The 27756-nt window shown below is 25.9% G+C and overlaps 2 protein-coding genes across 6 annotated transcripts; one reads left to right on the forward strand and one right to left on the reverse strand.

The window, feature by feature from the left end:
* Window positions 1–1113: 1113 nt before the first annotated feature.
* LOC129984258 (N-alpha-acetyltransferase 20-like) lies at window positions 1114–6186 on the reverse strand. The gene is made up of 6 exons (XM_056094102.1): window positions 5789–6186; window positions 5281–5305; window positions 4473–4563; window positions 3144–3273; window positions 1461–1597; window positions 1114–1359 (listed from the first exon to the last, which is right to left on the reverse strand). Exons 1-6 carry the CDS (start codon window positions 5839–5841, stop codon window positions 1274–1276), a joined length of 522 nt encoding a protein of 173 aa, XP_055950077.1. The 5' UTR covers window positions 5842–6186; the 3' UTR covers window positions 1114–1273.
* LOC129984256 (tyrosyl-DNA phosphodiesterase 1-like) lies at window positions 6106–26942 on the forward strand. 5 transcript variants are annotated; one of them, XM_056094097.1, is made up of 17 exons: window positions 6244–6352; window positions 7481–7606; window positions 8976–9494; window positions 11496–11654; window positions 13284–13327; window positions 13976–14031; window positions 14868–14964; window positions 15183–15217; window positions 15489–15581; window positions 17041–17208; window positions 17732–17810; window positions 18774–18956; window positions 19321–19436; window positions 21967–22074; window positions 23579–23681; window positions 24613–24712; window positions 26747–26942. In XM_056094097.1, the coding sequence occupies exons 3-17, from the start codon at window positions 8993–8995 to the stop codon at window positions 26818–26820; spliced, it is 1917 nt and encodes a 638-aa protein (XP_055950072.1). In that variant the 5' UTR covers window positions 6244–6352; window positions 7481–7606; window positions 8976–8992; the 3' UTR covers window positions 26821–26942. The 5 variants fall into 5 exon arrangements, with proteins under 5 accessions (XP_055950076.1, XP_055950072.1, XP_055950073.1 ...); XM_056094100.1 differs by having other exon boundaries at window positions 6297–6315; XM_056094099.1 differs by lacking the exon at window positions 6244–6352 and adding an exon at window positions 6734–6790.
* Window positions 26943–27756: the final 814 nt, after the last annotated feature.

The raw sequence follows: 27756 nt of genomic DNA on the forward strand, positions 1-27756 counted from the left end.
TAAAAAAGGGGGTGGGGAACTTATGTTTTGAGAGTTCACTGCACCTAAGGAATGAAAGATTAATGAATGCAACTATAGCATCTCAATCTTAAAATGTTGCATAAGTAATAATAACAGTACTCTGATAAGAACTATACATCTTGCTTCAACAAATGAAATTTTTTTACATTTCCTTTTACTGTCTGGAAATAGTAATAACAAAAAGATCTCGACATTTACATTGCAATTAACTTTACTAGAATAAACGAGAAATGCAATTAAAAAAATAAAAGTAAACTGCTAAATGAATAATAGACATGAGAACTTGAGTATTATTCATTTAGTTTTTTGCTTATTTTTGTTAGGCCAGCAGAAATTATGACTGTGGTTTTCTACTAAATTACAGTTTAGGCAGTTTTCATATTTGATTCACATTTTTTTTCTCTTGTTCTTTTATGAATATATTTAGGGATGTAAATTGAAACAAATTTTTTAAATTCTGATTCAATGATATTTTTTAAATGCAATCTTCAAATAATGGTTTTAATTATATGAATATAATAATGCCACATTGTTTCAGGCATTTTTTTAGCACACTGGCACAAAATTTTATGAAGAAATACAAGGCAAAATGCTGCCCCTCCCCCCAAAAAAAATCAAGTAAATGCTAATTTATGATTTTAAATAATATTTGAGAATGACTATCTGATTGAACCTGAATATGACAGATTGTCAGTCTATATCATTAAAATCGAAAAATTTTCATATCAAGCTGATTTATTTAGTTGAAAATTATGCTGATGCGATTATAAGTTATTTATATATTAGAAAAATATTATTCAATATAATTTGTAAAGCATATATGCTTGAGATGAAAGCTAGTTGAATTTTAAGGAATTCATTCTCCAAAGTTAGTTGTAAGGAAATCTATCACCTCATTTACTGGAACTGCAAATATTTGTAACTATCAGTGAACTTTTGATTTTAACAATACTCGTCAGTTTTTATTTGACTGACTAATAGGTTTCTTCAATCAAGTAGCAATCTCAATTTTCACATCTTTAAAACAAGTATATTAAAAATACAGATTTAATTAATTTCATTTTCCATATTTTATTCTAGTGAAATGAAACATTGCAATGAAAAGATATTAATACATGCATGCATACATGCAGTGATTATGTAGTATAAAAAGGTTGAAAATACAAAAGTTCTGATTAAAAAAATCTATATTCTAAGTTCACCCAAAACGGTTCTCATATGAAATAGCTAAATTTTTTTCTTTTTGATATCTCTATTCTATATCTTCAGGCCGTACAGGATGTGTCAGAGGTATAACGGACTTTTTATTTACATCTCTTGATAAAGCTTTTCTCATATCTAAAAAGAAAATTGGAAATGATTTTGCATTCCAAAATCATATTCAAATATGTATTGTCATTATTAATTTGAAATATATATATATATGAGACATAACATACCAAAAGCATCTTCATCTGGATCTCCTGAATAATATTCAAGCACTCGCCTATATACACTATATCCTAATCGCTTATACATATCCACAGCAACTTTATTGGAAACACGAACAAACAGATCCACAAAATATGCCTTTTTTCTAAAATGAGGACAAATATACAAATCATATACATGCATTACATTATACAAATGTAAAAACATGAAATAAATAAAAGATGAATATTAAATCTTTTTAGATTAAATTATTTTATGATTTTTGAGGCCTTTCTAGAAAGTTATAATCAATTTTAAAACAGCTTTAAATAAAGCTTATTACTTCCATTATGCACTAACTAATTAAATTATTATTTCCTAAATATTTAATTGGAGAGATGGACTGAAATTATATTTGTATTATGTTTTAATACACACAAATACATTGAAAAATAGTGCATGAAGAAATGAAATTTAACCCTTTGCCTGCCGTGGGTGTATATATATGTCTCTCTAAGCCAATGTGTTAACTGCCCCTGGTGTATATATGTCTCGCAACTATATATGTATATATATACGTGGCACTGGGGACCAAATCTCGCAAATTATCCTCGGCAGGTAAGGGGTTAATACACATAATGATGCAGATGTGATTTAAATGGATCCCAAAATAAAGATAATTAAACAAATACAATATATAATCAAATAAATGCCGTGCAATTTCAAAAGCATATTGGAATACTTTCTACAATATCTGCCAAAACATGTTCCAGCATTATTTTGAATAGATCTCTGATATTGTCATGAGGCAGATGAGTGTTGAACCACAAATCTTGAACAGTCACTTTCAAATCATGCACACAGTGACAAGGCAGCATCTGGTCCCACACATGTTCTATAGGGAACAAAAGTGGAAGAGTCTGAACATGATGTGGGAAGTCTTGAGGATGAGTTATTTTCTAGCTGGAAAATTGTCTCCAGAAAACTATTTAGGACACATGGAGTCAAAGAATGGTCACAACATAATGCTGGCTCATTATGGTTTTACATGACACAATTCAAGTAAACTTGCTATCATAGGCTATGGCTCTTAAACCATTATGCTTTCTGCACGGTTAGTGTGTCACTAGACAACATAGATAGATCTGTACTGTTCAACAGAGTGCTTTCATGTACATATGCAGAAACTGGTGATCAATATGTCATGTTGACCAGCTAATAGTTTTGATACCAATAATGAGGTTTTTCTCAAACTCATTTAATTGTGAAAAATGTCTTATACATTTGCTTGGTATTCTTTGCTTACTAAAATGCTCCTCAAGTTGGAATGCGATCATGAAGTTTATGATTTTTTCAATATGTACCAGTTTAATATAGGGCTCACTTCCTAACTGCAACACTACTGTAGGGTGTGTGGTCTTGCACTTTGGCAACAACTGTATTGGATCATTTGCATATTAGATGTCACCGTACTTATTTAATAAATTTCACGATTGTATCTTTCTTCATCCTTGGTGCACTATGGTTACATTTTCAGATTTTTTATTTTTTGCATATTTTACAAATAAATAGAAATTTATAATTTTATTTAAAGACTAAAGTTGGAAATTAATTTGAACTTCTGGTACACTAAATTTTCTTGTTTCAATGAAAAAATAGGAAATACAGATGATCAATTAAAAGTTGCCAAAATTTTATCATTAATATCATACTTCTCAGATATATCTTCTAACCCTGCCATCAAAGTAGCAGCTAGACCCAAACGTCTGTATTCAGGTGCAACTGTTAATGCTGTCACATGTCCATGCCAATTTTCGCTATGACCTTCAGCTTTTCCCATTACTGTAAAGGAAAGAAATCATTAAAAAAATATTTGCAAAGTTTTATCTTGCCTTTTAAATTTAAGGGTGATTTCAATCTGATTAACTTAAAATACGAAAAGAGCAAAACTTGCTTTCAAGGTTCCTGAGAATTATAAATGAATGAATCAAAAATAATTATTTTAGTAAGAAAATAACTAAGCAAAGCATATTCTATAGGACTCATTTTAAATTTGAAATATTGGCAATTTAACAAAATACAAATTTTCTTTGATTTGGCAAGATTAATTTCTCATAAGGCTATACTTAGATGGAATTTAGAATTCTGAGTCATGGTCAGATGATGAAGTAAAAGATATGAACCAACATTGTACTTCTAAACTTTGGCTATAGAAGAAGTATGCTAGACTTATCACGCATCATACCACCAGATGAATATTTGGTGAAATATGATTTTGAAGCTATCTATACTCTTAAAGCCAAGACTCTACCAGTATGCATTATCTGAAAATTATACTTTGATTTAAAAATATTTTTAAAATAAAAAATACTTTTAAAAACGGAATTTAGCAGAGCATTGCCATATTACACAATGAAAATTATCAATTTTATCAACAAATTTGCATTTTATGTTGCATTTGGTAATCTAGTTAAAGCAATAAAATTAAAGGAAGGAAGAAATATTAAATCAAGAATTTTTATACTGAAATGTACAATAACAAATAAAATTTTTAATTTGGATAATGGTGTTCAAATTTAAAAAAAAAAAAAAAGACAACAAAACTATCAAAATTTTACATCGTTACTTTACAATGTTATCATGATGATGATAGTTTTTAACATAGTCGAGCACTGCTATCGAAAGAACAAGCAATGTTGCATAGTATGTAAAGAATGACATAATATTCGATAAATATTATTGTTTAGATTTTCAACAATATTGTTTCTATCTGTTTCTCTTAAAGAACTAATTTTCCAAATTTAATTTCAAAATCATCATATGTATTTGTAAAAAATAAATAAAATCAAATAAACAAAATTATTATATGTATTTGTAAAAAATAAAAAATAATAAGACATTAATAAACTTATTATATGATTTTGAAGAATTGCTTTTTTTTTCTTGAGGCAAATTATTTTGAGAAAGATATAAATATATAGTAAATATATAAAATCTGAAAATTATCCAACAGATATAGTATAGATAAATCAAATACTTACTGTAACCCATTATGTCTCCATTTGGAGCTTCAGCAACTTGGAAGTATTCAGGCCAATGAGCTAAATACTGAAGATAAAATGATAGGCCATACTATGAACAAGTTAAGGATAAATAAATAAAGGCACAAAAATCCCAATTTCCAAAGCAAGTTTCTTTTCTCTTTAAATTTTATTTTTCCGCAATATGATTAAGTAGTCAGAAAATAGACCACACAAAGATGGACAATCAATTATATAACTCCCAATATAATTGCTTGGAAATGTAGTCTTAAATTGTAATAAGCTGCAATAAATTTTAAAATAAAAACATAAAATAATCATATTTCATTTTCCAAAATATCATATATAAGACAAATGAAAAAGAAAAAAAACTAAAAATATCTAACTATCTATAGTAAAGAATACTCAATATAATTGTTTTTGGATTTAAAAAAACTGAACATAAAACTAAGAAAATAAATTTAATTCAATATTCAATTACTTTAACCTTAATATAAAAGCACTAGGTTGTTCTTATACTGAAGATATCATTCAAGTAAAATAATTTTTATTTCTAACCTATGATTATACTGCATGTGATATAGGTGTAGTATTTCTTTAAAATGCAATCTAATCATCTTTATTGTTATCTAATTTTCAGAATTTTCTTTTTAACAATATTGAATGCCCATTTTCATTAGCAAAAATATATAAGGAAAAAAGAGAGAAAATAAAATAAATGTCATAAAGTCCAAACTTATAACACCTATGCAAATTTGAAAAAAAAAAAAAAAATTATGTAAAGCTTATCATTTTGTATAAAGGATACTGTCTCTGTCAAAGGATCCAAATTTCTAAAATTAAGAGGAAAAAAGTTTACCACAAGTTGATTAAATATAAAATTAGAGAGTATTGTAAAATACTAAACATTATTAGTTTTATGAAAAAGCAACTATTTCATAAACATCAGTTAAAAAATATTCACAAATTACTCGACAAATTTAAATAAAGAATTTTTAAGTTAAAAGAAAATGCTAATTTATTAAAAATAAATTTTAAATAAAGAAAACTTTCAAAAATTGAATGGAACAAAATGGATAAAAATGATTTTGTACATAAGATACTAGTAATAATTGTTTGCAAAAATTATTATATAGTCTTAAGTAAATATAAAAGTCAAATTTTAAAACCACATAAATACATTTAATAATGCAATAATTTCGTCAGTTTTTTTAAAACTTCCTATCAGATAAATATATTTGAGAAAATGAGCATATAATAAAAAAAAGAGAAAATATAAAGCATGGAGCATTATAATTATCGTAAAATCATCTTACACATTATTATAACGAAATAAATCTTCACAAGTGAATGGTCTAATAGTAGTCATATTGGCCAATTTAAAAAATAAGTTCACAAATAAGGAAATAAATAATAATGAAATAAGAAACAAATATCCTTATTTTTATTCCCAGATAATCAACTTTTCATAGGCTATTCCTTGAAAATATTTCGAACTTTAAAGAACCAAATAACTTCGCTATGATTTGTTTTGATATTAAAGATGCCACCAATCGCAGAGAAGGGGAAAGCATTTTCTTAATGCTACAATTTGCAATTTGTAATTAATAGAATTTAGCGACACCCACCTTTTTAAATATCAAATTTTGTTGTTATTTTTATTATTCAATATTTCTGAAATCTTATCAACCTCTTCAGATTCAAAGCATTTACACTTTAAAAAAATTTCCGTACTTAATCTCAGTATCTCAAAGGTAAGTTTTAACTGTACACTGAAACACATGGTCGAATAAAATGTATTTGTTTACTTTCGAAATCTGCCGTCTGTTTCCGCTTTTTAATAGTAGCGCTTATATGCAATTTATTATTTGATTTACCCTGTAAGCATGTGAAATTACGTTTAACAGAAAAAAAAATATTTTGCCGTTTTTGATTATAATCTTCTTCATTTTAAATGTTTTATAATATTAAGTTCTAGTTTATTTGCAACACAATTAGACTAATATCAGAATTATTAAATGAAAATTTATTTTCTGCGTAACCACTTAAAACAAATTAATGAAAAAATTTAAATTTTTGATTTTGTTTTTGTGTGTTGCAGTGAAATTATTATCATGAAATTGTGAATTGCATTAATAATTTGTTTTTGTGTATACTTATTTGTTTTTTATGTTTAAATGCCTAATATATTATATTTGCTAGTTAATTGTACTACATAACGCATACATATTCATCAAACCTTTTCTTAATTGGATTCAGATGATAAAATTGTTCAATCTTTATGAATAATCAATGTGCATATTTAAAAATAATCTGTAGTGAGTATTGATTAGTACAATTAACAAAATATATGCTTTGATTAGATGTTGCAAGCTATTTTTTTTTAAAAATTAGTTTTATTTATAGGTATATATCTTTTATTGATAAAAATATTTAAAAATAGAAATATATTTTTATAAATTTCTCTTATATTTAAATATTTTCTTCAATATAAGCATGCTAAGTTTTGAAGAATTTATTAATGTTTGATGCTTTTATTAGGACTTGATTTCTCAATCTTGTATTTATAACAACATATAGAATTAATGCTAATAAATGTTTTACTTTATTACTTTTGAAGTTTTTATATAATTATTTTAATAATTTAGTGTAAATTATTAAAATATAAGAATATTGAGAAGAAAATCATTTGTAGAGCCTTAACATATTTATTGCCATAATGAGTAAGAAATAAAATTTTTGGTATTTAAAATATTGTATGTATGTTTAAGCATAAAATAATTTTAGTGAAAATAATATTTAAATATCTTTCTTTTTGATTAAACTGAGATTTTAGTATCATAGCAAAATTTACAATGATGATTTTTCCAATTTTAATATTACTTTCATGCATGAAATGGCATAGTCATGAATGTCTTACTTTTATTTGAATTATTTATGTTACATTTAGGTATTTGTAAAACTTGTGGAAACAAAATTTTAATATTTTATAATCCTTTCTTTTAAAGCACAATCTTCCATGCTTCATGAATTCAGCTTTTTTAAAGTAAAATAATAAAATTCGTCCTCCCCCCACTTTTTAAGAAACTGAAATAAAAATAATTAAACAGGAAATGAGCACTTTTTAATTTCTAGTAAGTTGCTTTGTTATTTAATAATATTTTGACTTTTCTGTTAATTCAATTATAGTGCTTTATTATATTTTTAAAATGTGCTTAGTTAGTAATGAATGATAAAAATTATTGCACTGCTATATAAGAAGATGATGTTTATGTTCTATTTTGGTTGTTTCAGAAAAGCACCTTTATTTGAGTGATTTATACTAGTGTCATTAGCTAGAACCCTTGGCAGAGTCCAAAATAGCACCTTGCTTCTTTTATTTAAAACTGTAATGCACATATTCAGACTCTTCCCCCCTTTTAAATATTATGAAATGGAGTACTATGATTGAAGTTGTAGTTAAATCTAATTGATAATTTATAAAAAAGCAGTTTTGAATTGATATGATATAGCCACTTTTGTCAATTAGCTGATTTACTCAACAAATTATTTGTATTAATTTCAGTTGTATAATATCTATAATCTTATTTTTGGTATGTTGAAAGTGATAATTTCTGTAAACAGTGGCAATAATTATAAAAAAAATTGCATATTATAATTTTTTTTAGAAACTCTTTAATATTGACAATTTGAAATGGGCTCCATTTATTCTATAATGAACAAATAGATATATTTCTTTGTGCTTTACTTTGGACTTTGAAAATTGGAAAAAGACTTTAACCTTAATTATCTGCCATGAATTAAAGAAGAAACCAATATCCAAACTATTATAAATATGGATGGTTGAACATTTTATTTCCATTATACCAGGGAACCCTATAAAGTACTCTAACCCCTACATAGAATATTAATAATGCTCTACTTATGTGTAAAGGATGTATATAATCATTATGTTTTCAATAGTCAAATACCCCCCTTCCCGCCCCCACCCAATGAGACACAAATCTTTGAAGACTTAACATGCTTCCTGTTTGATAGAAGGACTTTGGGCCATTGGATCTCTGTAACATAACACAATTTCTTATTTTATTTTGAGAAATCTAGTTTGAATTGATTCCCAATTTGTTAAGAGAATAATATTCTTATTTTGTTTTCCCATACTTGATTGGAGCCATTTTAATTTTCAAGACACTAAGAAATAAGTTTAAAATTTCAAGAAATAGGAGTTAAATGTAATTGATTCCTCAGTTTTTTCACTCTTTGATAACACTGTCCAGAACACTTGCTTCTCATACTCTTGTTAGGCCATTTGACATATAATGTGTCCTAAGTTGATATTATGGTAAACAGAATTCAATACAGAACAAATATTTTTTACAATATACATTTCAATTTTAATATTATTGTGAACTGAATTGAATTAAGAATAAGTGTTATTTTCAATATCTATTTTCTATTTTAATATTCATGATTAAATTATATTTTTTAATAATTTTCTTAAAGGAATTTCTTGATTTACAATGGACAGTGATTCTGATCGCACTATTGATTCTGATGAATTGGAGGAAATTATACGGCGATCACAAGAAAAAGGATCAAGTTCTTCTACAAATGCCAAAACTTCCAAGAAGAGTCAACGTAGACCTAGTTTTCATGATTTATCTGATACAGATTCAGATGATCAGGTTTCTCCCAAAAAACAAAAACTTGTGAAATCAAAACCAAATATTACTCGACCAAAATGTGAATATGGTCAGAATTGTTATAGGAAAAACCCAGATCATCTTCGAAATTTTGATCATAGTGGTGATATTCAGGATCCAGAAAAAACTTCCCCATCTAAGAAGAAACACAATAAATATGATATAAAAATTACAAAAGAAAAGACACAAAAAGAATGCTCAGATCCAAATCCAGATATATCAAGAAAAAGGAAAGAGACGGATAATCGTCCAAAATGTGTATATGGAAAGAAGTGTTATCGCAAAAATCCTGATCACATAAAAGAATTCAATCATGAAAGTAAGATAAAATAAATTTATTTAAAATTTTTGTGTCTTTTATTTTAATTCTTCTTTTATTAATAAATAATGATTATGAAAAGGAAAATTTATCAAATGTAACTATACAAACTATCATGATTATTGGATACAGAAATTAAAATCTTTCTTTTCTGCAATTATTTAAAACCCTTTATGTTTTCATCAAAACCTTTGCATACAGAAGAGGATAAGATGCATACTTTAAATTTTTTACACTATGACTAATTTTAAAAGATTTTAAAAATATAGTTATGTTTTAAAAGAAAAGTAATATATATAGTGGCTCAAAAAATTGAGAGTACACCTTACTTTTACTTGATCCGATAAATCTGACTTTCAATATAAATAACACATTACCGGGAAGTGCAAACATCCTTTTATTTTTACGCATAACAAATGGTTTAATTTAGAGTAAAAATAAAGAAAAATCAGCAAAAAACTTCTAAATTGAAAAGTTTTAGAAGCAATTTTAATAAACATATGCAGGATTTTGCTTCAAAAAATTGAGAATGCACTAATGTAATGTAATATCTTGCATAGAAAGAACGTGTCAGTATTTAGTTGTATATATTTTGGCTTTTATAATGGCCTCTTTACGTCGTGGTACTGATTTGATCAATTTTTGGGGGAATATGAAGATATTTTACCCCATTCTTCTTGAAACACATGTTTTAAATGGGTTTTGTTTCTAATTTTGTGTTTTTGAACCACTGCTTCGAGTGTGGCCCACAGATATTCAATGGCATTGATGTCGGCGTAATGTGGTGGTGTGTGTAACTAGTGTTTACAATGAAAAAGGCACCATGTTTTGAAGTTATGTGTATTCTGTTTGGAGTTGTTGCCCTACTGGAAAATGAAATTTCCATCTAAACCCAAATTTTTAGCACTTTCCTTTAGATTGCTGTGAAATATATCCAAGTAAACAATATCATTTATAATGCCATCTATAAAAAATAATTTCCTACCCCGGATGAAGCCATGTAACCTCAAATCATGACGGAGTCACCATCATGTTTAACTGAAGGACGTAAATTTTTTGGATCCAAAGCAGTATTAGGTTTTCTTCATACAGTACGATGGCTGTCACTGCCAAAAATGTTGAGTTTTCTTTTATTACTAAATATAGTTTTCTTCCAAAGGTTATTGGTCCTCAATTGATGAGTTTTTGCAAACTTCAAATGCTTTTTCTGAATTCGCAAGCTGATGAACGGTTTCTCTCTAACAATGCGACTTTTATATCCAGCTTTTCTAATGGCATTTAGCACAGTTTCAGCACCTACACTTCTTCCTATGATTTGAAAAGTTTCTGCAACAAGTTGGATGAACCATATGGTAGCAGCAATGTGAAGGAAAGTGTTAAAAATTTGGGTTTAGATGGATATTCCATTTTCCAGCAGGACGACGACCCCAAACAGAATGCCTGTAACGTCGAAATATGGTGCCTTTTTCATTGTAAACAGCAGTTATACACACCACTACAGTACCCGGACATCAATGCCACTGAATATTCATGGGCCATACTCGAAAAAGTGGTTCAAAAACACAAAATTGGAAACAAAACCCATTTAAAACAGTGTTGAAAGAAGAAAGGGGTAAAATATCTTCAGATACCACCAAAAATTGATCGAATCAGTACCCATAACATTTAGAGGCTATTATAAGAGCCAAAAAATATGGAACATCATAGGAGCACTTTGTTTCTATGTGAGATATTACAAAAATTTCATTGGTGTATTCTCAATTTTTTTAGCCAAAATTCTGTGTATGTTTATTTAAAATGCTTTTACAACTTTTTAAAAAATTCACGAGTTTTATAAAAAGATTTTTTATTATTCATTTTATCATTATTTAATTTTGATAGCAGGTCATTATTATGCTGATATTGTAAAATGTTTATCTTTTATTTTCACTGTGCTCCTTTTATATTTATAGTATTGTATTGTCTTCATGTTATTTATTATTTCAATTTCATTTGCTCAAGGTGATGAATCTGAAGATTTAAAAAATCATACACCAAGTCCTGCAAAATCTACAAAAATCCGACAGTCACCTCTTCCAGAGTGTCCTAATTATCAGTTTTTTCTTACAAAAGTTACTGGTATCCATCCAAAATATAACATGTTGGCATTGGATATTAAAGGTAATTATTTTTTTACCATTCCTCCTACATAAAAAAGAAACTATAATAAATAATTTTCATTTTTTCATTATTAGCAAAATTGACTTCATTTAGATAAGACATTATCTTTTTATGATATTGTAGCATTTCATCTCTGTTTTGATAAAAAGATTTTTTTTTAAGTATGTATAAAAAATATGTGCATCATTTGCAGAGTTATAGTTGAGCAGACATTTTGATCTTACCATCTGAATTTTGTATCAAGAACTATTGATCTTTAATTTTGTTAATATCTAAGGAATCAAATCCCTGATGATTAAAGGGAGTGCAGCTATCCTCTAAAATTCTAATTTTGAGCCAACTGTTTTTAAATAAATGGTAAAAATTTCACTGTCTATTGTTTATGCAAGATTCCTCAAAATTAATGTGGCAAGTATATAGTGATATAATCGAACAGGCTCAAAAACAACTAAAGACATTTATTCAACAAAGGGATACAAACATTCAGTTATCAAAACATAATCAAGCACATTCAAGAACAGCACTTAAGCAGCACACAAATGGAGAATTGGTAGCAAGCAATTGTGAGACAGAATTCAGCAGGTAGAAAGAAGTTAGTATTATTATAACTGCTATTCTTCACTGTCTATTTGTTTTAGCTGAACTTCACTGCCAATTTATTACTGATTTGATTATTCAACTGGCTATTCAGCACACGATGCTGGCTTTATACTTGACAAGAAGACTTGGTATACGATTGATTGATCATTTGATCTCCACATAGCTATTCCACTCCACATCGGTTTCCTAGTTTTTTATAGCTTTCGAGGTGGGGCACAGACATTTTTAGAAGGATTTATACAATTCACATCTGAATGGTTTTATTACCAAAATTTCGGTTGATTCTGGAATCTTCCATTTTGCCATCAAGACTGAATGTCATTGATCCAGCATCCATAAGTGCTATCTGTAAAACTGTCTTCTTTACAAGAGAACTAACTGCAACATACAAATTTGTGACATTATTATTATGTTTTTAAATTTACTGTTTGAAGAAAGATTTCTATTAGATTATTGTAACTTCAAACCAGAATACTTTGAGATTTTTTTTCAATAATCAAAATAATGATTCCTAATTGTTATTTAAATATTCACTCAATATGTGAAGCAGTTATCTTGGTATACAGCTATAACTATGCAGTGCATCTTTTTAAATAAATATGATCATTTAGGCTAATCTCTAATAATAAATCTTTAAATGCTGGAGACATTTCTGAAACCTCATTATGCAAAAATCAGATGATTGATTAATTTCATCATTAATGAGCTGTATATGCTGCAATAAATTTAAATATTTAATAAAAACCTTTTTATTTAATATTATTGCCATTAAAATTATTCTTGCCAATAATAATGTAAATATTGATATGGGTTTAGTGTATTTGCTTTTGTTCTTCATAGTAATAAGTTACTCAGTTCTTTTATAATTATGCATTTATTATATTAATGATTACATTTTACTTTTATTATTCAATTATACTCATTACTTATAATTTTCTCCTTTTAAAGAATTTCAGTTTATTTTTAAAATCTTCATAAACATACTTATGTATGTTTTAATAAAATTTTACTTTATTTTTTTTTTATTAGATATATTATCTTTCAAAGATGGGACATTGGTTTCTTCTGCTCAAGTATGTACATCAGTAATCAAGATTTCCTTTATAAATTTTTCCTTTTAAATTTAAAACTAGCAAAAAATTTTAATATATTTTATTTATTTTAACATGTTTACTTAGAAGTCTTACTTTTGGAAGTTATTATTATTATTTTATTTTTGTCATCCTATGAATCCATTTATTATAAATTATATTTTATGTGACTATTTTTTTTAAAAATATTTTAATGTGGTTGTGAGCATTTTTATTTAAATATTATACATATTTCAAGATATATCAGACTTGTTTACCTTATTTTTTGAGTTAGTTACAGTAATGTTTATTTTATTTAAGTGAAAAATAGTGTTTTGAAGCCCCCAATTTGACTACTGTTATGCATAACAAACTTAATCTTTGAATGTAACTAATCAAAAGCTTTCAACAATTACTTTAATTAAGTCACATTGCAAATTTATTTTGTTATAATGTTGTGGCTGTTGAATATTTATATTGAATAATGTCAGGATTTTTCAAAATTAGAAGAATGTATATTTCATATGAAAGTACTTGACTTTGACTTATTCACTTTGTAGATCAAAGAAATTTTATGTAATGAATCAATTAGAGATGGTGACATGAAAATTTTTCTTTGGCATTTAAATTTGCTTTATTTGTTATTTTCAGTTTAATTATATGTTTGACATTGAATGGTTGATGAAACAATATCCAGAACAATACAGGTAAGTTGAACAACATTGAAAAATTTAAAAAAAAATATTATTAGAGGAATCAGAGTTTAAAAGTAATAACTATAGATAAAATAATGTTAATGGATCATATTATTTGAAAATATTCATAAAATTATGTTTATTTTTTCCTATTTTCTCAAAAAGTATTAAGTAAATGCTGTTATAATACTATATTAATTGTTCAGCAATTGTTTGTATTATTTGAAGTATCAATTTTGAAGGGGTTTTATCTGCAATTTTGTTAGTACCAAACTATAAACTAATTTCCATTGAATGTTAAATAATTTTTTTCATTTTGGTTTTCTATATAAATTTAAATGGTGCAGCTTTGAATCAAAATACAGGCTTAGATAAATCAGTTTTTGAAAAATTCATGCATTTATTTTTATCAGTTTCAGAGAAGCAAGAACAGATTGCGTAAGATCATTATTAACCCTGTGATAATTCAATTATTTTGATTTGTCTGGTTTGAAACATTAAAGTTAATGAGCCAAGCTTTTTCTTATTGAATCATATTTTATAAAAAAAATTCTAAGAATACCTATTCCATGGATGTGCTAGAAAGTATGCTTATAAATATGTGTTAGATGCTTTTAGAGTGAACATGAAAAATGAAGGAAGCTACATACATTTTTCAGAAGGTTAAATGAACAGTAGCAATTACTGCAAATAAAAGTTGCTTTAAAGATTACACAATTGTTTTAAATCATTATCAAATTGAAATTAATATAAAGGTTAAATGGTATTTAACATTTCAATATAATAACATAATCATAATTTAATTTATTGTGAAACATGTTTTAAAAATTTATATTTTCTGTGTGCAGAAAATGCCCATTAACAATTGTACATGGAGAGCAAAGAGAATCTAAAAAGAGACTAGAAAATTCTGGAGCAAATTACTCAAACATAACTTTTTGTCAGGTAGCTCAATTTATATTTTATGATTTTTTTTTTTACTGTTTTGCTGCATGTTTCTGTTGGTTAATACACATTTCAACTATTCAGATATTTCTAGTTATTAAATATAGCCTGATTTCTATGTTTGAGACCTTTTTTTGTTTTAGTTTTTGATTTTTAAATTTTTAATTAATTATTCTTTTATAATTCAATTTTTTTTTCCTTTCAAAATACTGGTTTAGGCAAAACTTGATATTCCTTTTGGTACCCACCATACGTAAGTAATTTTTCTTCAATTTCAAATTTAATTCATCATTATTCCTTCTAACTTTTCAAATGTAAGTGAATGTTTTTCTAATTTCATATTTAATCAAAATCTTCTTCTCCATATTTATATGTATGATCAAACCATTAAAAATTTTAATTAAATTGAATTAGCCTGTACTTATAACTAAAATCTCATAGCTTTGTAAAATTTTTAATATTCTAAATTGATGTGCTACTGACCCAGTCCAGTCTTTCTTTCTAAAAATTATTCTCTGTTTCAGAAAAATGATGTTCCTATTATATAAAGAAGGTTTCCGAGTTGTTATTCATACTTCAAATATTGTGGATAGTGATTGGTTTCAAAGGACTCAAGGGTATAATATTTTATCATTTGAATGGTTTAAAATTCTGATTATGTTATTTTGAATAGTTATTCATTTTTATTTAAGGTATTTCTTAAATAGAAATGTCATATTTGTTATAATTTTCTTATTGTCGTTTGTTTGTTTTGAAATTACTGTCTTTTTAGAAATATTAATTTATTTAATTGTTTTGAATGCAAAATATCATTGACCAGGGAATATTAGAGGAAATATAATATTTATTTATTTTTAAGCATTTAGTATTAATATAACATGATTTGGAATAACTAAAATATTTCCTATTCATATAATATAAAGGGGGAAGAAACATGTTTAAATGATCTTAATTTGTGCAGTTTTTCAGCTGAAGGCACAGTCATTCAGAAGAAGCACTAAATATAGTTTAATTGGCATGTTTGTTTCAGTGTTTTTTCAGATATAAAATTATTTAGTTGTTTCAACATAGTGACATTTTGCTGTTTTTGAATAAATAGTTATTAACACATTTATTGCGATGCCCATATTAATTTTATTCCACTATAAATGACTTATTTTCTAGTAATTTTTTATATAGATTATTTTTAAATGTATATATTTGCCCATTTGAAAGTGTCCTGGAGTACTTTTCGTACTTATGAGGAATACTAGGAAATTTGCCATCTCTTAGAAAGATAACCACGATTGTTTCAGCATTTGTTCCATAGTGAATATTTTTCGTATTCTCATTGTAATTATTGACAACTCAATTTAAATACATATTTCTTATGTCCATTATAAATTTATTTCAATAAGGATAAAAAATCCTATTATTCTACTTAAGTAATATTTATACTATATATATTCATGTATTTTGCATTACTTAAATAAAGTATATTAAGATTTCAGTATAAACAGTTTTTAACAATTGTGTGTGTAAAACTTAAGAAAAACATAAATAAAAATAAAAATATAAATACACATAATATATGTGTGTAAACATAAATGAAACAAAAACTGTATTCTAAAGTCAATACTACGGACATTATGCTAACAGTTAAGCTTTTGATATTAATATATTCCTTTGTTAAGCTTTGATATTAATATATTCCTTTACACAGATATTTATTTGACCAGGACAATTTAGTTGGGTTGTAATTGCCATGATTTTTCTAATATTTTTCTCACCATTTATTCTAATTTGTGTGAAATTGTCCCTAATTATTTTAATGCTTGTCTTAATTTTTAATTTTACTTAATATGTATATTTTTTATTGATGTAATATTTAAAAATGAATTATTTCCTATAATATATAATTATTATTCTCTTGCTTTTTTTATTGATATAAAATTTATTCTCTACTTACATTTGCTAGGATTTTTAAAAAAATAAATATAATGATTTTGTGATTAATAATTTTAATGATACAGTTTTAAATTATCAGCCAGCTACTTGATAGTTACTGAACTATCATATTTAAAACCTGGTTTTTAGGATGTGGGTAAGTCCTGTCCTTCCTAAATTGAAAAGCCCATCTGCTACTGATGGAGATTCACCAACCAATTTTAAAAGTGATCTATTAGAATATGTTTCTTCGTATGGTGCTCCAGGTTTAAACGAGTGGTTACAAATTATAAAACAGCATGACTTTTCAACAGTCGGGTGAGCTACTATTTTTTATGATTTTATATTTAATTGATAGTTATTTAAGAAACTAATATAAATGTATAAATCTTAATGAATCTTTTGATGAGATGTTTATAATTAATATCCCTATCCTTTGCAGTTGTATTTCAATGATGATAACTTCAACTAACTCTAACACTGCACTTTTCAAGTCCATTTTGTATTTTACCAATTATTAAAACTCATATTAGAGAGAAATGATTAAGGGAGTGGGGTTGTATTTTTCATACAATGTTAATGGGAAATTTTAAATTTAAATCCATTTTTGTTTAATTAAATAATATTTTTTAGAAAGAATATTTTTAATAAATTATTTTCTTGACAAAATTGATTATACTATGATAGCTTATTTCTTTATAAAGGAATCCTTCCTTTAAACTATGTAACAAAAAAAAGGAAGCTTTAAAATAGAATTTATTATTGTAAATCTTTGAAATATTAAAAAAATTATTTTTATTGCTTCATTAGTTTGATTATTTTTTAAAAATTTAAATTTTAGAGTTGTTCTGATTGGATCTGTTCCTGGTCGTCATGTAGGATCTAAAAAGACTGCATTTGGACATTTAAAGTTGAGAAAAGTAACGTATAGTTTTAAATATTTTAAGTGTAACTGCTGTATATTTGTATATGAAATAAAGTGTCAATGAGTCAATATTTTTACTACTACATGTTTTCCATTTTTAATAATCTTGTGGAGAGTTCCCTTTTTCTAAAATTGGTTCATTTATTACTTAATCAGTTATGAAATATATTGATCTGACTTTTAATCTTTACACGATTTATGTCATTGTATAATATCTAAATTTTCATTGTCATATCTAATTTTTTTTTAACTTGATATAATTTCTTATATATATCATGTGGTGATTATTTTAAAGGACAGTCATGCTTTTTATTTTTGGAAATAGTTTTTATCATTATTTTCAGATTCTGTGTGAAAAATGCAGCTGATGTGAAATATGTTTTACAGTGTAAGGGTTATTGGACTTCATTAATAACAACCGTAAATGAAATATAGTCCTGTTCTGCTGTTGAGTGTGCTTTAGTAAAAGTTTTTTTTAAATATTTATAGACAAATGAAGGTATTTTATTCACGAATGTGGTATTCAGAAAACATAAGTTTATCTGAATTCCAGTTGTAAATTTCATGTGAATAAAGACCTCTTATAAATAGGTGCAAAAAAAAAAAATGTCACTAATATACTGTAAATACATTTATTAATCAACTTGCAATAAAGTGAGTTTTCCAACTCAGGCTATTTACATGGTCATTCATTTTGTATATTATCATAAACAAATATTTCTCGCTCCCAGTGGCATCAAGGATTCGTTTCCAAATGATTAAATTTTTTTATTTTCATTGTATATATGGAAATTCTGTCACTTTTTTTGTCAAATCAAATGAAATATTTTGAATTGATTAATTCCGACTTTATAGATTTATAAATTTGACATTTTCCCTGTTAATAGTATAAAAAAGGATGTTATTCAAATAAGAAATAAAATTAAGTTCTTCATTTAATTTTAACTAAACTATTTAGGTTCTTAATCTTCATGGAAGCCCGAAGGAAGTTGTTCAACCTGATTGGCCTCTAATTTGTCAGTTTTCCAGTATTGGTTCTTTGGGTGCGTCTCCTGATCAATGGTTACTAAGCGAATTTTCCACAAGCCTTTCTACTGTTAAAAATTCATCTTTAGGATCTCTATCAACCAGTGTGAAATTGGTTAGTAGGCTTCTTTCTAACTTCCTGATTTTTTTTTGTTTTCTTTATCATATCTAATTTAACTATTTTTTTTTTTTTTTTTTGAGGGACGGATTGTTTGCTGGAACCATATTGTATAAAGTATTAGTAAAAATGTTCAATTATTAAATTTTAATAATTGTAATCATCACAAAAATTTGTATGATTTTCTATATGAATTTTGTAATGTTCGCAGATTGCATGGTAATAGGACTAAAACTAAACTTCACTTACATCTTAATTTTAAATTTTCTCTCATTTTCAAATTTGTTAGATACATATGATTTATAATATTACATGGCCAGCTGTTCCTTAGCTTTATTTGAAATCAAACAAATTTTTTTAGATATTTCCGACCGTAGAGAATGTACGCAAAAGTCTTCAAGGCTATCCAGCTGGTGTATCTTTACCTTACAGCATAAAAGTAGCCCAAAAGCAACCTTATTTAAAAAATTATTTACAGTAAGTTTATACTTTTGCATTTTTCATTATTCTTAAAAATTACAGAATTTTCCATATTTACTGGATATATTATCATAAAAAAATTGATAATAATTTTCCGGTCTTCCAGCAAAAAAATTTTTTTTTATTGAAAAAAACTGGAAATTTTAGCTTTGCAAGGATTATTAGTTCTTCCGACTTGTTTTATTTCTTGTATTTCTGTTATTATTTAAAATATTTGAAAAAAAGGAAATAAAAAAAAATCATTTAATATTTCTGAATTTAGTAATGGATGGTTTAATTGAATAGAAAATATATTTACCAACTGTTAAATTCATAAATTAATTATAATGATAGTTATTAAAAAATAAGTCAAAAATATATGTATACACTCGCACACTTCACATCTGTGCTTGGATATGTTCTAACCACCTATTCTGCCCCATGAAAAAGCATCCATGAAGATCCTTTGATGAGTATTCATATGTGTTCTCTAAGTTATAGGTTCTCATCTAAGCAATCTCCAGGATAGACATATTACTATTGATCCACAATACATCATAGCAATGATTCTTTTTGTGTACTCAAATAACTGCACTATCTAATTAATTATTTCAGCTTAAAACTTGCATATTATTATTAGTAAACTTTAAGAAAATGCTATTTAACAAAATAATTTTTTTAAAGGTAAAAGAAAAAGGGGACAAAAAGAAATGCCCACAATGTCACTTTTTAAATCAAAATTAAGTATAAAAATTCAAAAATGAAAGTTCATTGCATGGCTTTTAGGAGCTTCCAAGCAATCTCTACATGATGCTGCCAACAAATGTTACTGTCCCTTTTTTTTTTTCTTCATCCAGCCTCTTTGATCTCACTGTTTTCAAGTAATTAAACCGCAGACTTTTATGTTTAATCATTTTTGAAGTAAGAAGTTATATTATTTATTTCGTAGAATCTTCAATATATTTTTTTTTCCAATATGATAATGTATTTTATCTAACGACTATTCTATCTTCTGAAAAAGATTCATTAGGATCTTTTGAAGTGTAGCTTTAATTAATGCAATCCTAGACTTAGGTCCTGATTTTGAATAACATTACATCATTAGTTGCTTTGTCTTCTATGGTATTTTCTACACAATTAAATTAGTTGTGAATTACTACAGCTAAGAATATAAGCATGCATTCTAACACCCAATACCAGATTTAGACATTTTATGTTATAGGTAGAATACATTATAAGATTTCTATTTGGGAGGCTATTTAGTTTCTCCTTTCTATATATTTTTAACTTGTTCAATATGTCTATTATTTATTTTAAGCTAATTTTTTGTTTCAGTAACTATGTAAAATGTTTGTGTTCATTTTTTAAACAAAAACATGGACTTTTGGCCACATGATTTTCATGTTTGTACTCAATATTATTTAACCAGAGGAAACTTTTATTTATGATTATGAATACTGAAATAACTAAATGAGCATAATTAAACAAATAGGAACTTTACCAATTATACTTGACAAAAAGCTAGTACTGTTTTTTTATATGTTTTAATTAACAGAGTTTTTTTACTAATTTATTTGGTAATTAAACTAATAATAACTTTTTAAATAAAACTATTAGGGGTTTCCTAACTGCCAACTGGCTCTAGGCAGTTTTCTAATCAGAAATTTGCCTCTGTACTCTACTAAATATCCTGCCATATAAAAAAAAAAAAATGCATATAAAGGTCTTCCAAAACCCAGGGCCATTTATGCAATCAAAGTTTAAACCATTGTTATGAATTATATGGCTGAAGAGTTCCACCAACTTCTTTTCCTCTTTATCTTAATATACTTTCTGTGCTATCTAGTGACTTATTTCTGCTAGAAACACACTTGTGTTGTTTAGGAAGGTTTGTATTAGTCTTTTTCATCAGAATTTTTTGTTTTTTATACCATTTTTTTCTAAAGATATCATTCTTTAATATCCTTAATTTGTAGGCATATGTTTTTGAAATATATAATTATCAACAACTACACAGCACTTGAATTAAAATTACATGTAGAATAACTGAGAAGAATTTATATAACAAAAGAAATAGAGGAAGTTTTTTTATTTATTTAAAAGTTTAATTTTTCTGCCAAAATCCACTTATTTAGCAGTAACAAATTACAAAAGAACATTGGTTGAATTAACCTTTGTTTTAAAATTAAATTATCGATGTTGTTGAATCCCACTTATAGCAATGTTCTTACAATTCAATACATTTAATATAAAAATGTCTGCATGGGTTTTAATTAAAAAATAATAAAAAAAGAAAAGCCATATTTATTAGAATTTCAACTTAGTTGCAGTTTAGTATTTAATAAAAAAAATCTCAGCCAAGAAATGAACATTGTGGAACTTAACTTAACCAAAATTTATTATATCTTGCTGTTATTTTTATTAAAATGTTTTTATGATATTTCAAAATTTTTTTAAAAAATTGCTTGTATTTTGTATTTATATATTATTAATTTATTTAGTTATTATTGTCTTTAACTAGTTGTATATTATTTATATAATTTTGCAGCCAATGGAAAAGTGATAAATTGGGACGGACTGAAGCATCTCCTCATATTAAAACCTACATCCGCCTATCTCCTGATAATTCTAATATGGCTTGGTTTCTTCTGACTAGGCATGTTTTTTTTTTTATAATTATAATCTATTGTTTTTTGTTTTTTTCCAAAATAAAATGACTTGGTATGCAATTATGTTTTTCAAGATTCTAAGTTTTAAAATTGTGCCTTACAATATTTTTCATTATTTTTTTTTCTCTCCCAAATCTTGAAAAAAAGTTGTTTAATTGACTGATTATTATTATTATGTTAACATAATTTCCTATTTTTTAAAAAAAATATATAAACTATGAATTAGTAGAACTTAAAATCATTGATTGAAATTTCAATCTATAGCGACTTATCTTTCACCCTTGACAAATTTCATTGCTTACTATGTTCACATATACATGTTATTTGTAAAATTATGAGGCACACTTTAATGGTTAGTTAGGCGTACAAAGATTTGTCATTTTTGCAACAGAACATTGGATGCCAAACACAAAAGATGTAATTACTAATCACTTTGGTCACTTGCTGGTTTGCTGGAATATGTTGGTGGTGTTTAATTCAATTAAATCTCTTTTACATAAATTGACATATAAAATATTTTTATACTTGAAATTGTGATAGACATTTTAAAACTTTGTTCTTTACTTGTTCTGTTTATTATAAACTACTTGAATAAAGTCAAGTCATATTTACATACAATCTTAACTAACAGTGCCATCTAATATCTTGTCACACATAACATAGTGTCTAATGCTGTGCCTTCACTATCTTATTTTTCTTATAAATTGTGCAGTTGACACCAATATTAAAATTATACAGCACATTTTATATGTGTTATATGAGACAACAATAGCAGATTAGCTGGATTGAAACATGTGAATAAGATAATTAAAGAATAATTAGTGTAATCTTTCAACATGTTGGATATGAAGCTAACATCTCAGATGACTTTTTTTCTAGATTCCTCAAAATATTTGATAAAATTCAATGAAAAAATAAATTCATAGCACTATTACTAAATAATAATAATAATAATAGTGATAATAACTTAATTTTTTTCAAGAGTGAAAGTATAATATGCAATAAAAAATAATTGAATCAATAAAAATGGTTTAAATTTGAATTGAAAAATATTTTTATATATAAAAATATGAAATATAAATAACTATACTAATATTTAAAAAAATCTTTAAAATTAGAGGAAAATCGGACAACAACTAAGTTGCTATGGTGTTTGTGAAAGTGATTGTTTAAGAATGCAAAAGTATTATTTAACTAAAATTGTAATAAAATTAAAAAAAAAAAAAACTCTCTTTGAATTGCTCATTTGTATTCTCTGAAATATATTTGTGTTAAATTTAATGGCCCTGAGTTAAATAATCTGATCTGTATAGCAACAACAGAAACATAGATACATGTATACGCAGATATGTATTCTGCTTTATTATTGATAAAGATAATATTCTTTTAAACTTGCTTACTTGGGATGAAATTTTATTTGAATTGCAATTTTGCTTTTGTGGATTTTTTTTTATGTAGAATAATTAATTTTTTAAAATTTTATTTTTATAGTGCTAACTTATCAAAAGCTGCTTGGGGTGCTTTGGAGAAGAAAGGTTCTCAATTTATGATAAGATCATATGAATTAGGAGTGCTATTTTTACCAAAATTCTTTGTGAGTTGATAATTTTTACAATCTATTTATTTCAATCTTTTGTATCATTTTCTAGATATACATTCTGTATTTTTATGATTTTTTTAATTGTCTGATTATATAGATCTACAAAGAGGGAAATATTAAGGATATTTTTTGAAGTTCAATAACTGATTTTGTGCGTTCTAGATATATATGGATTTATTTTTTAGTACTTTATTTTTTTCAGAATATAAGACTTACTATTTAGATGAATATTACATACCTTCTCTTAAAACTGGGATGTACATAAATCATATATCCAATAAATGAAATCACAGAAAAATGGTTATTCACTTGTCTTATTTTTATAAAATAGTTCGAAAAGATCATAAAACTCATAAATACATTATCTATACATTTTCATAATATATATGTTACAAAGCAAAATCATTAAACCTACATTTATATCCTTTTTTTTTTTTTTTTTTTTTTTTGCAATCTTTTAAACCTTTATCACATTTTGAAAACCCATAGATTATTTAAAAAAATATTCAGAACATTATATCAGCAAATTTTTTTAAGCCATTTTTGTGGAGTCGTATAATCTTTTTCTGTGTCTGTTGTCCCATTCATAAAGATAATATTAGTATTTGGTGAATACTTTATGTTTAAAGAAAGTGCACAAGAACTGCAAATTTATACAAATCCTCTATTAATAATAATTGTAATTTATTTCTGAATAGTTATTCAGTATTTTCTTATGTTTCTTTAATACATATAGAATGAATTAACTATTAATGTAACAATGTTTCCAATATGCGGCAAAAACACTTTAAATATTTCTTTCTTGTGTTATTAGAAATGTTCTTTTATATGTTTTGTAATCTACTCCTATGTAGTATTTTCTTTTGATTTTTATGTATTTATATCATTCTCAAAAAAACTTCTCATTACTTATGCAATTTCTTAGGAAATGGAATTATTTTCAACACCTGCATCAGTTAAAAAGGATTTCAGTAAGCTTTTTCCAGTTCCTTATGATGTACCTCTCGCACCTTATTCTAAAGATGGTAATGTTATTATTCAATACATGTTAGCTATCTTTGTATATCATTATTTTAATATTTCTGTTACCACCGAGAGTTCCCTTTTTTGTTTTTGTTTATGGCATCATCAAATAGTTTGCTGTTTTGATATACGACTGTTTTATCTACATTCCCTCTCATTTCATTAATATTAAAGTTCACTATAATCTCAAAAGTAGTAAAAAGTGTAATTAAGTGATTATTAGTATAATTAAGTTGATTTTCAAATGTTATTATGAATTATTTTAATCCCATTAATGTAGAATTATACAGTGGATCCCATAAGTGTTTGTTCACTGATGAATTTTAATGAAATACTGTTCTATTCATTACTAAAAATTAGTATTTCAGAATGAGAATTTAAAAAATAATATCTATAACTATATCCTAACAAAATTTAATTAAATACTATAAGAGTATATAATTGTTTTTGAAAAATTAATAATCAAAAAGAAACAAAAAAAAGTTATGTCACAAAAGTCTTTGCACATTTGAAAGAAATTTATATATATTAATGAATATTATGATATTTTGATTAGTTAATACTAATATAGTTACAGGATAGCATATCCTGTTGCACTCAAAATTTTTTAAATGTCTGGAGTTAAAGTGCATAGATTCTTTTTTTTAAAATTATTTCTGCTCCATTATTTATCCATTTTCCCCCCTATTATTACTAATTTTAGTTTGATTTTCATATCATTGCAGTTAAATAATGGATATGATTTTTTTTATAATGCCAGTTTACATTGATCACTGAAAACAATATCCAAGTTTTAATGGCAAATCAGCCAAAAGGAATTTGATAAGCCAATTCTGACATGGGGTTATTTGAATCATCAATACCTTAAACTCAACGCAGATCTTTGTGATTGTCAACATATTCCTCCCCTTTGTGAAATTAAAAAAAAGTAAAATATGATGAAAATTATCTTTTTCTCAGGCCATGTCAAAAGCAGTATCATTCAAATGGATTTAAATAATATTGTATGCAATTTACATCAAAAATAAGTTTAAAGTGCCAAATTACTAACATTAAATGAAACACATTTTACAAATGATGGAAGGTACATGACCGTTTTTAGAAGTCACAACTATTTTTGCACCAGCCTAATAACCTTGGGTTATCATCAAAGGTTATAAAATGTCTTCTAGCCATTTCTGTCATTAAATATAGATGAAATCAAATCAATCATAAAGGTCAAACAATCAAAGGTTGTATGCTTCATAGAATGCCTTATTTCTATCATTAAAGATAAAAATGGGACAGTGTATGAAGCATACAACATTTGATTGCTACTTTCTTAACAAATTTATTTAATGTAATAATATGGAGTAAAATTATTTACAGAAAGATTATGAGTACTTAAGATTATTATAAAATAACATCAATATTCATTATCATTGATTGTAATTGATTACTATGCATAATGGAATAATAAAAATGAACTTGAATGAAAATGAAATTGGGTTATTTGTGTACTTGTTCTACTTCTGAAAAATTTCCACAAAAGTTTTAGTATTTAGCATAAGAAGCAAAGATTATCTTTTGACTTTTTTTTTTTTTTTTGAAATATTTACAATTAGGTCTTATCTGTGTAACAATATAAGAGTGGACCCACATATATCTTTTCAGTAATACAAATTGATCCTGAAATTCAATGTAGATCTTAATTAATGGCTTCAATTGCCAAAATTTATTTTCAACTGTTTTTTATAAATTGCCTATTAAACAGTGGAAAAAATTGTGCATCACATTGAAAAATATCCTTAATATACTGTTAATTTATGATATTGAAAAAAAAAATAATAAATTCAGGAAGCATCAGATAATAATTATTTCTGTGTTTTTTGTCTGTGAATTAAATGTTCCAAATTACTATAAAGTTTTAGATGAGATTGGGGAGTTAATTTTTTTCTTATAAAGGCCTGAGATATACTTTTTGCATGTTATTGCGTATTTTTTTTTCTTCACATAGTCAAATTTTACTTCATTCCACCTTTTTTTTTCTATTCCAGATGAACCTTGGATATGGGATATTCCACACATAAAAGCACCCGATCGAAATGGAATGATGTGGTGTCCCCCGTAGGTTTTAAAATCATCCAAACAGCTGCGAATTTATGAAATTCCAATTTATTTTTATGTTAATGTTTTTCTTATTATTGAATTGTAAATTTTTCTTGTAAATAAAAGACTGCTTGTATGAATCAATTTTTGTATATTTGTAAAATCTGTTTTTATATTAAGATGCTATTTTTCTTTAAAGAAAAAAACTTTTATTTTATAGTAACTTTGTGAAAAAATCTGTTTTATATCTATCTATCTATTTAAAGAGAATAAATATATTTTATATTTCTGCTCTATTTTTGCAATATTAATTTATTTTTTTAAAAAAACTCTTAATTCCTTCCTTAATTCATTCATTGATCATTTTAGCTGTGGTAATGTGTATGTCAAAATCTGTATTAGCTGTGGTAATGTGCTGTATGTCACATGTTTCAAAAGAAAATACAATTAACTGCATGGTATAATCAAAATTAACATTATATATATATGTAAGTATTTTATGTGAAGCAGGATGCAGTTTTGAAGACATGGAAAAGACTTTTTACATTTTTAAATTCTTTTTAATCCATCGGGAAAGCATAATTATTTACAAGCAGAGACGTGGACAAGGCATGCCTGCTGCCTGCACAGCGAGCACAAAAGCCGAAGTGGAGAAGAATGAACAAAATAAATTATCCCTCGTCTTGTATAACATGAGGTATGGATAGGGAAAATATTTTTTTACAGTGCTAATATATTATTACGATTCTGATAGGGATTTCTGACGCATGTCAATCACAAGTAAAGGAAACACAGGGATCTTTTAAAAAGAATGTGCTTATTGGACAGTTTTCTATCAATTCACGCTGAGCATGTCAAAGTGTTGGTGTTTAGCCGATTCAGCAATTTTATAAAGCTTATCTTGAATTAATTAAGTAGAGAAAGTGGAACTGGATCACGAAATACGAGAATATTTTAG

This window comes from Argiope bruennichi, chromosome 9 (assembly GCF_947563725.1).
Source record: "Argiope bruennichi chromosome 9, qqArgBrue1.1, whole genome shotgun sequence".
NCBI classification, from domain to species: Eukaryota; Metazoa; Arthropoda; class Arachnida; order Araneae; family Araneidae; genus Argiope; species Argiope bruennichi.

Excerpts from the sequence above, each read along its gene's own strand:
- LOC129984258 (XM_056094102.1), bottom strand. The coding sequence starts at position 5,841 with ATGACTACTATTAGACCATTCACTTGTGAAGATTTATTTCGTTATAAT. Across the intron at positions 4,564-5,280 it reads TGGATCCTTTGACAGAGACA|TATGGCCTATCATTTTATCT; the intron begins GTATCCTTTATA and ends ACTTGTTCATAG. Across the intron at positions 3,274-4,472 it reads TGGAGACATAATGGGTTACA|TAATGGGAAAAGCTGAAGGT; the intron begins GTAAGTATTTGA and ends TTTCCTTTACAG.
- LOC129984256 (XM_056094101.1), top strand. The coding sequence starts at position 8,993 with ATGGACAGTGATTCTGATCGCACTATTGATTCTGATGAATTGGAGGAA. Across the intron at positions 14,965-15,182 it reads CAAACATAACTTTTTGTCAG|GCAAAACTTGATATTCCTTT; the intron begins GTAGCTCAATTT and ends ATACTGGTTTAG. Across the intron at positions 22,075-23,578 it reads GCTTGGTTTCTTCTGACTAG|TGCTAACTTATCAAAAGCTG; the intron begins GCATGTTTTTTT and ends TTATTTTTATAG.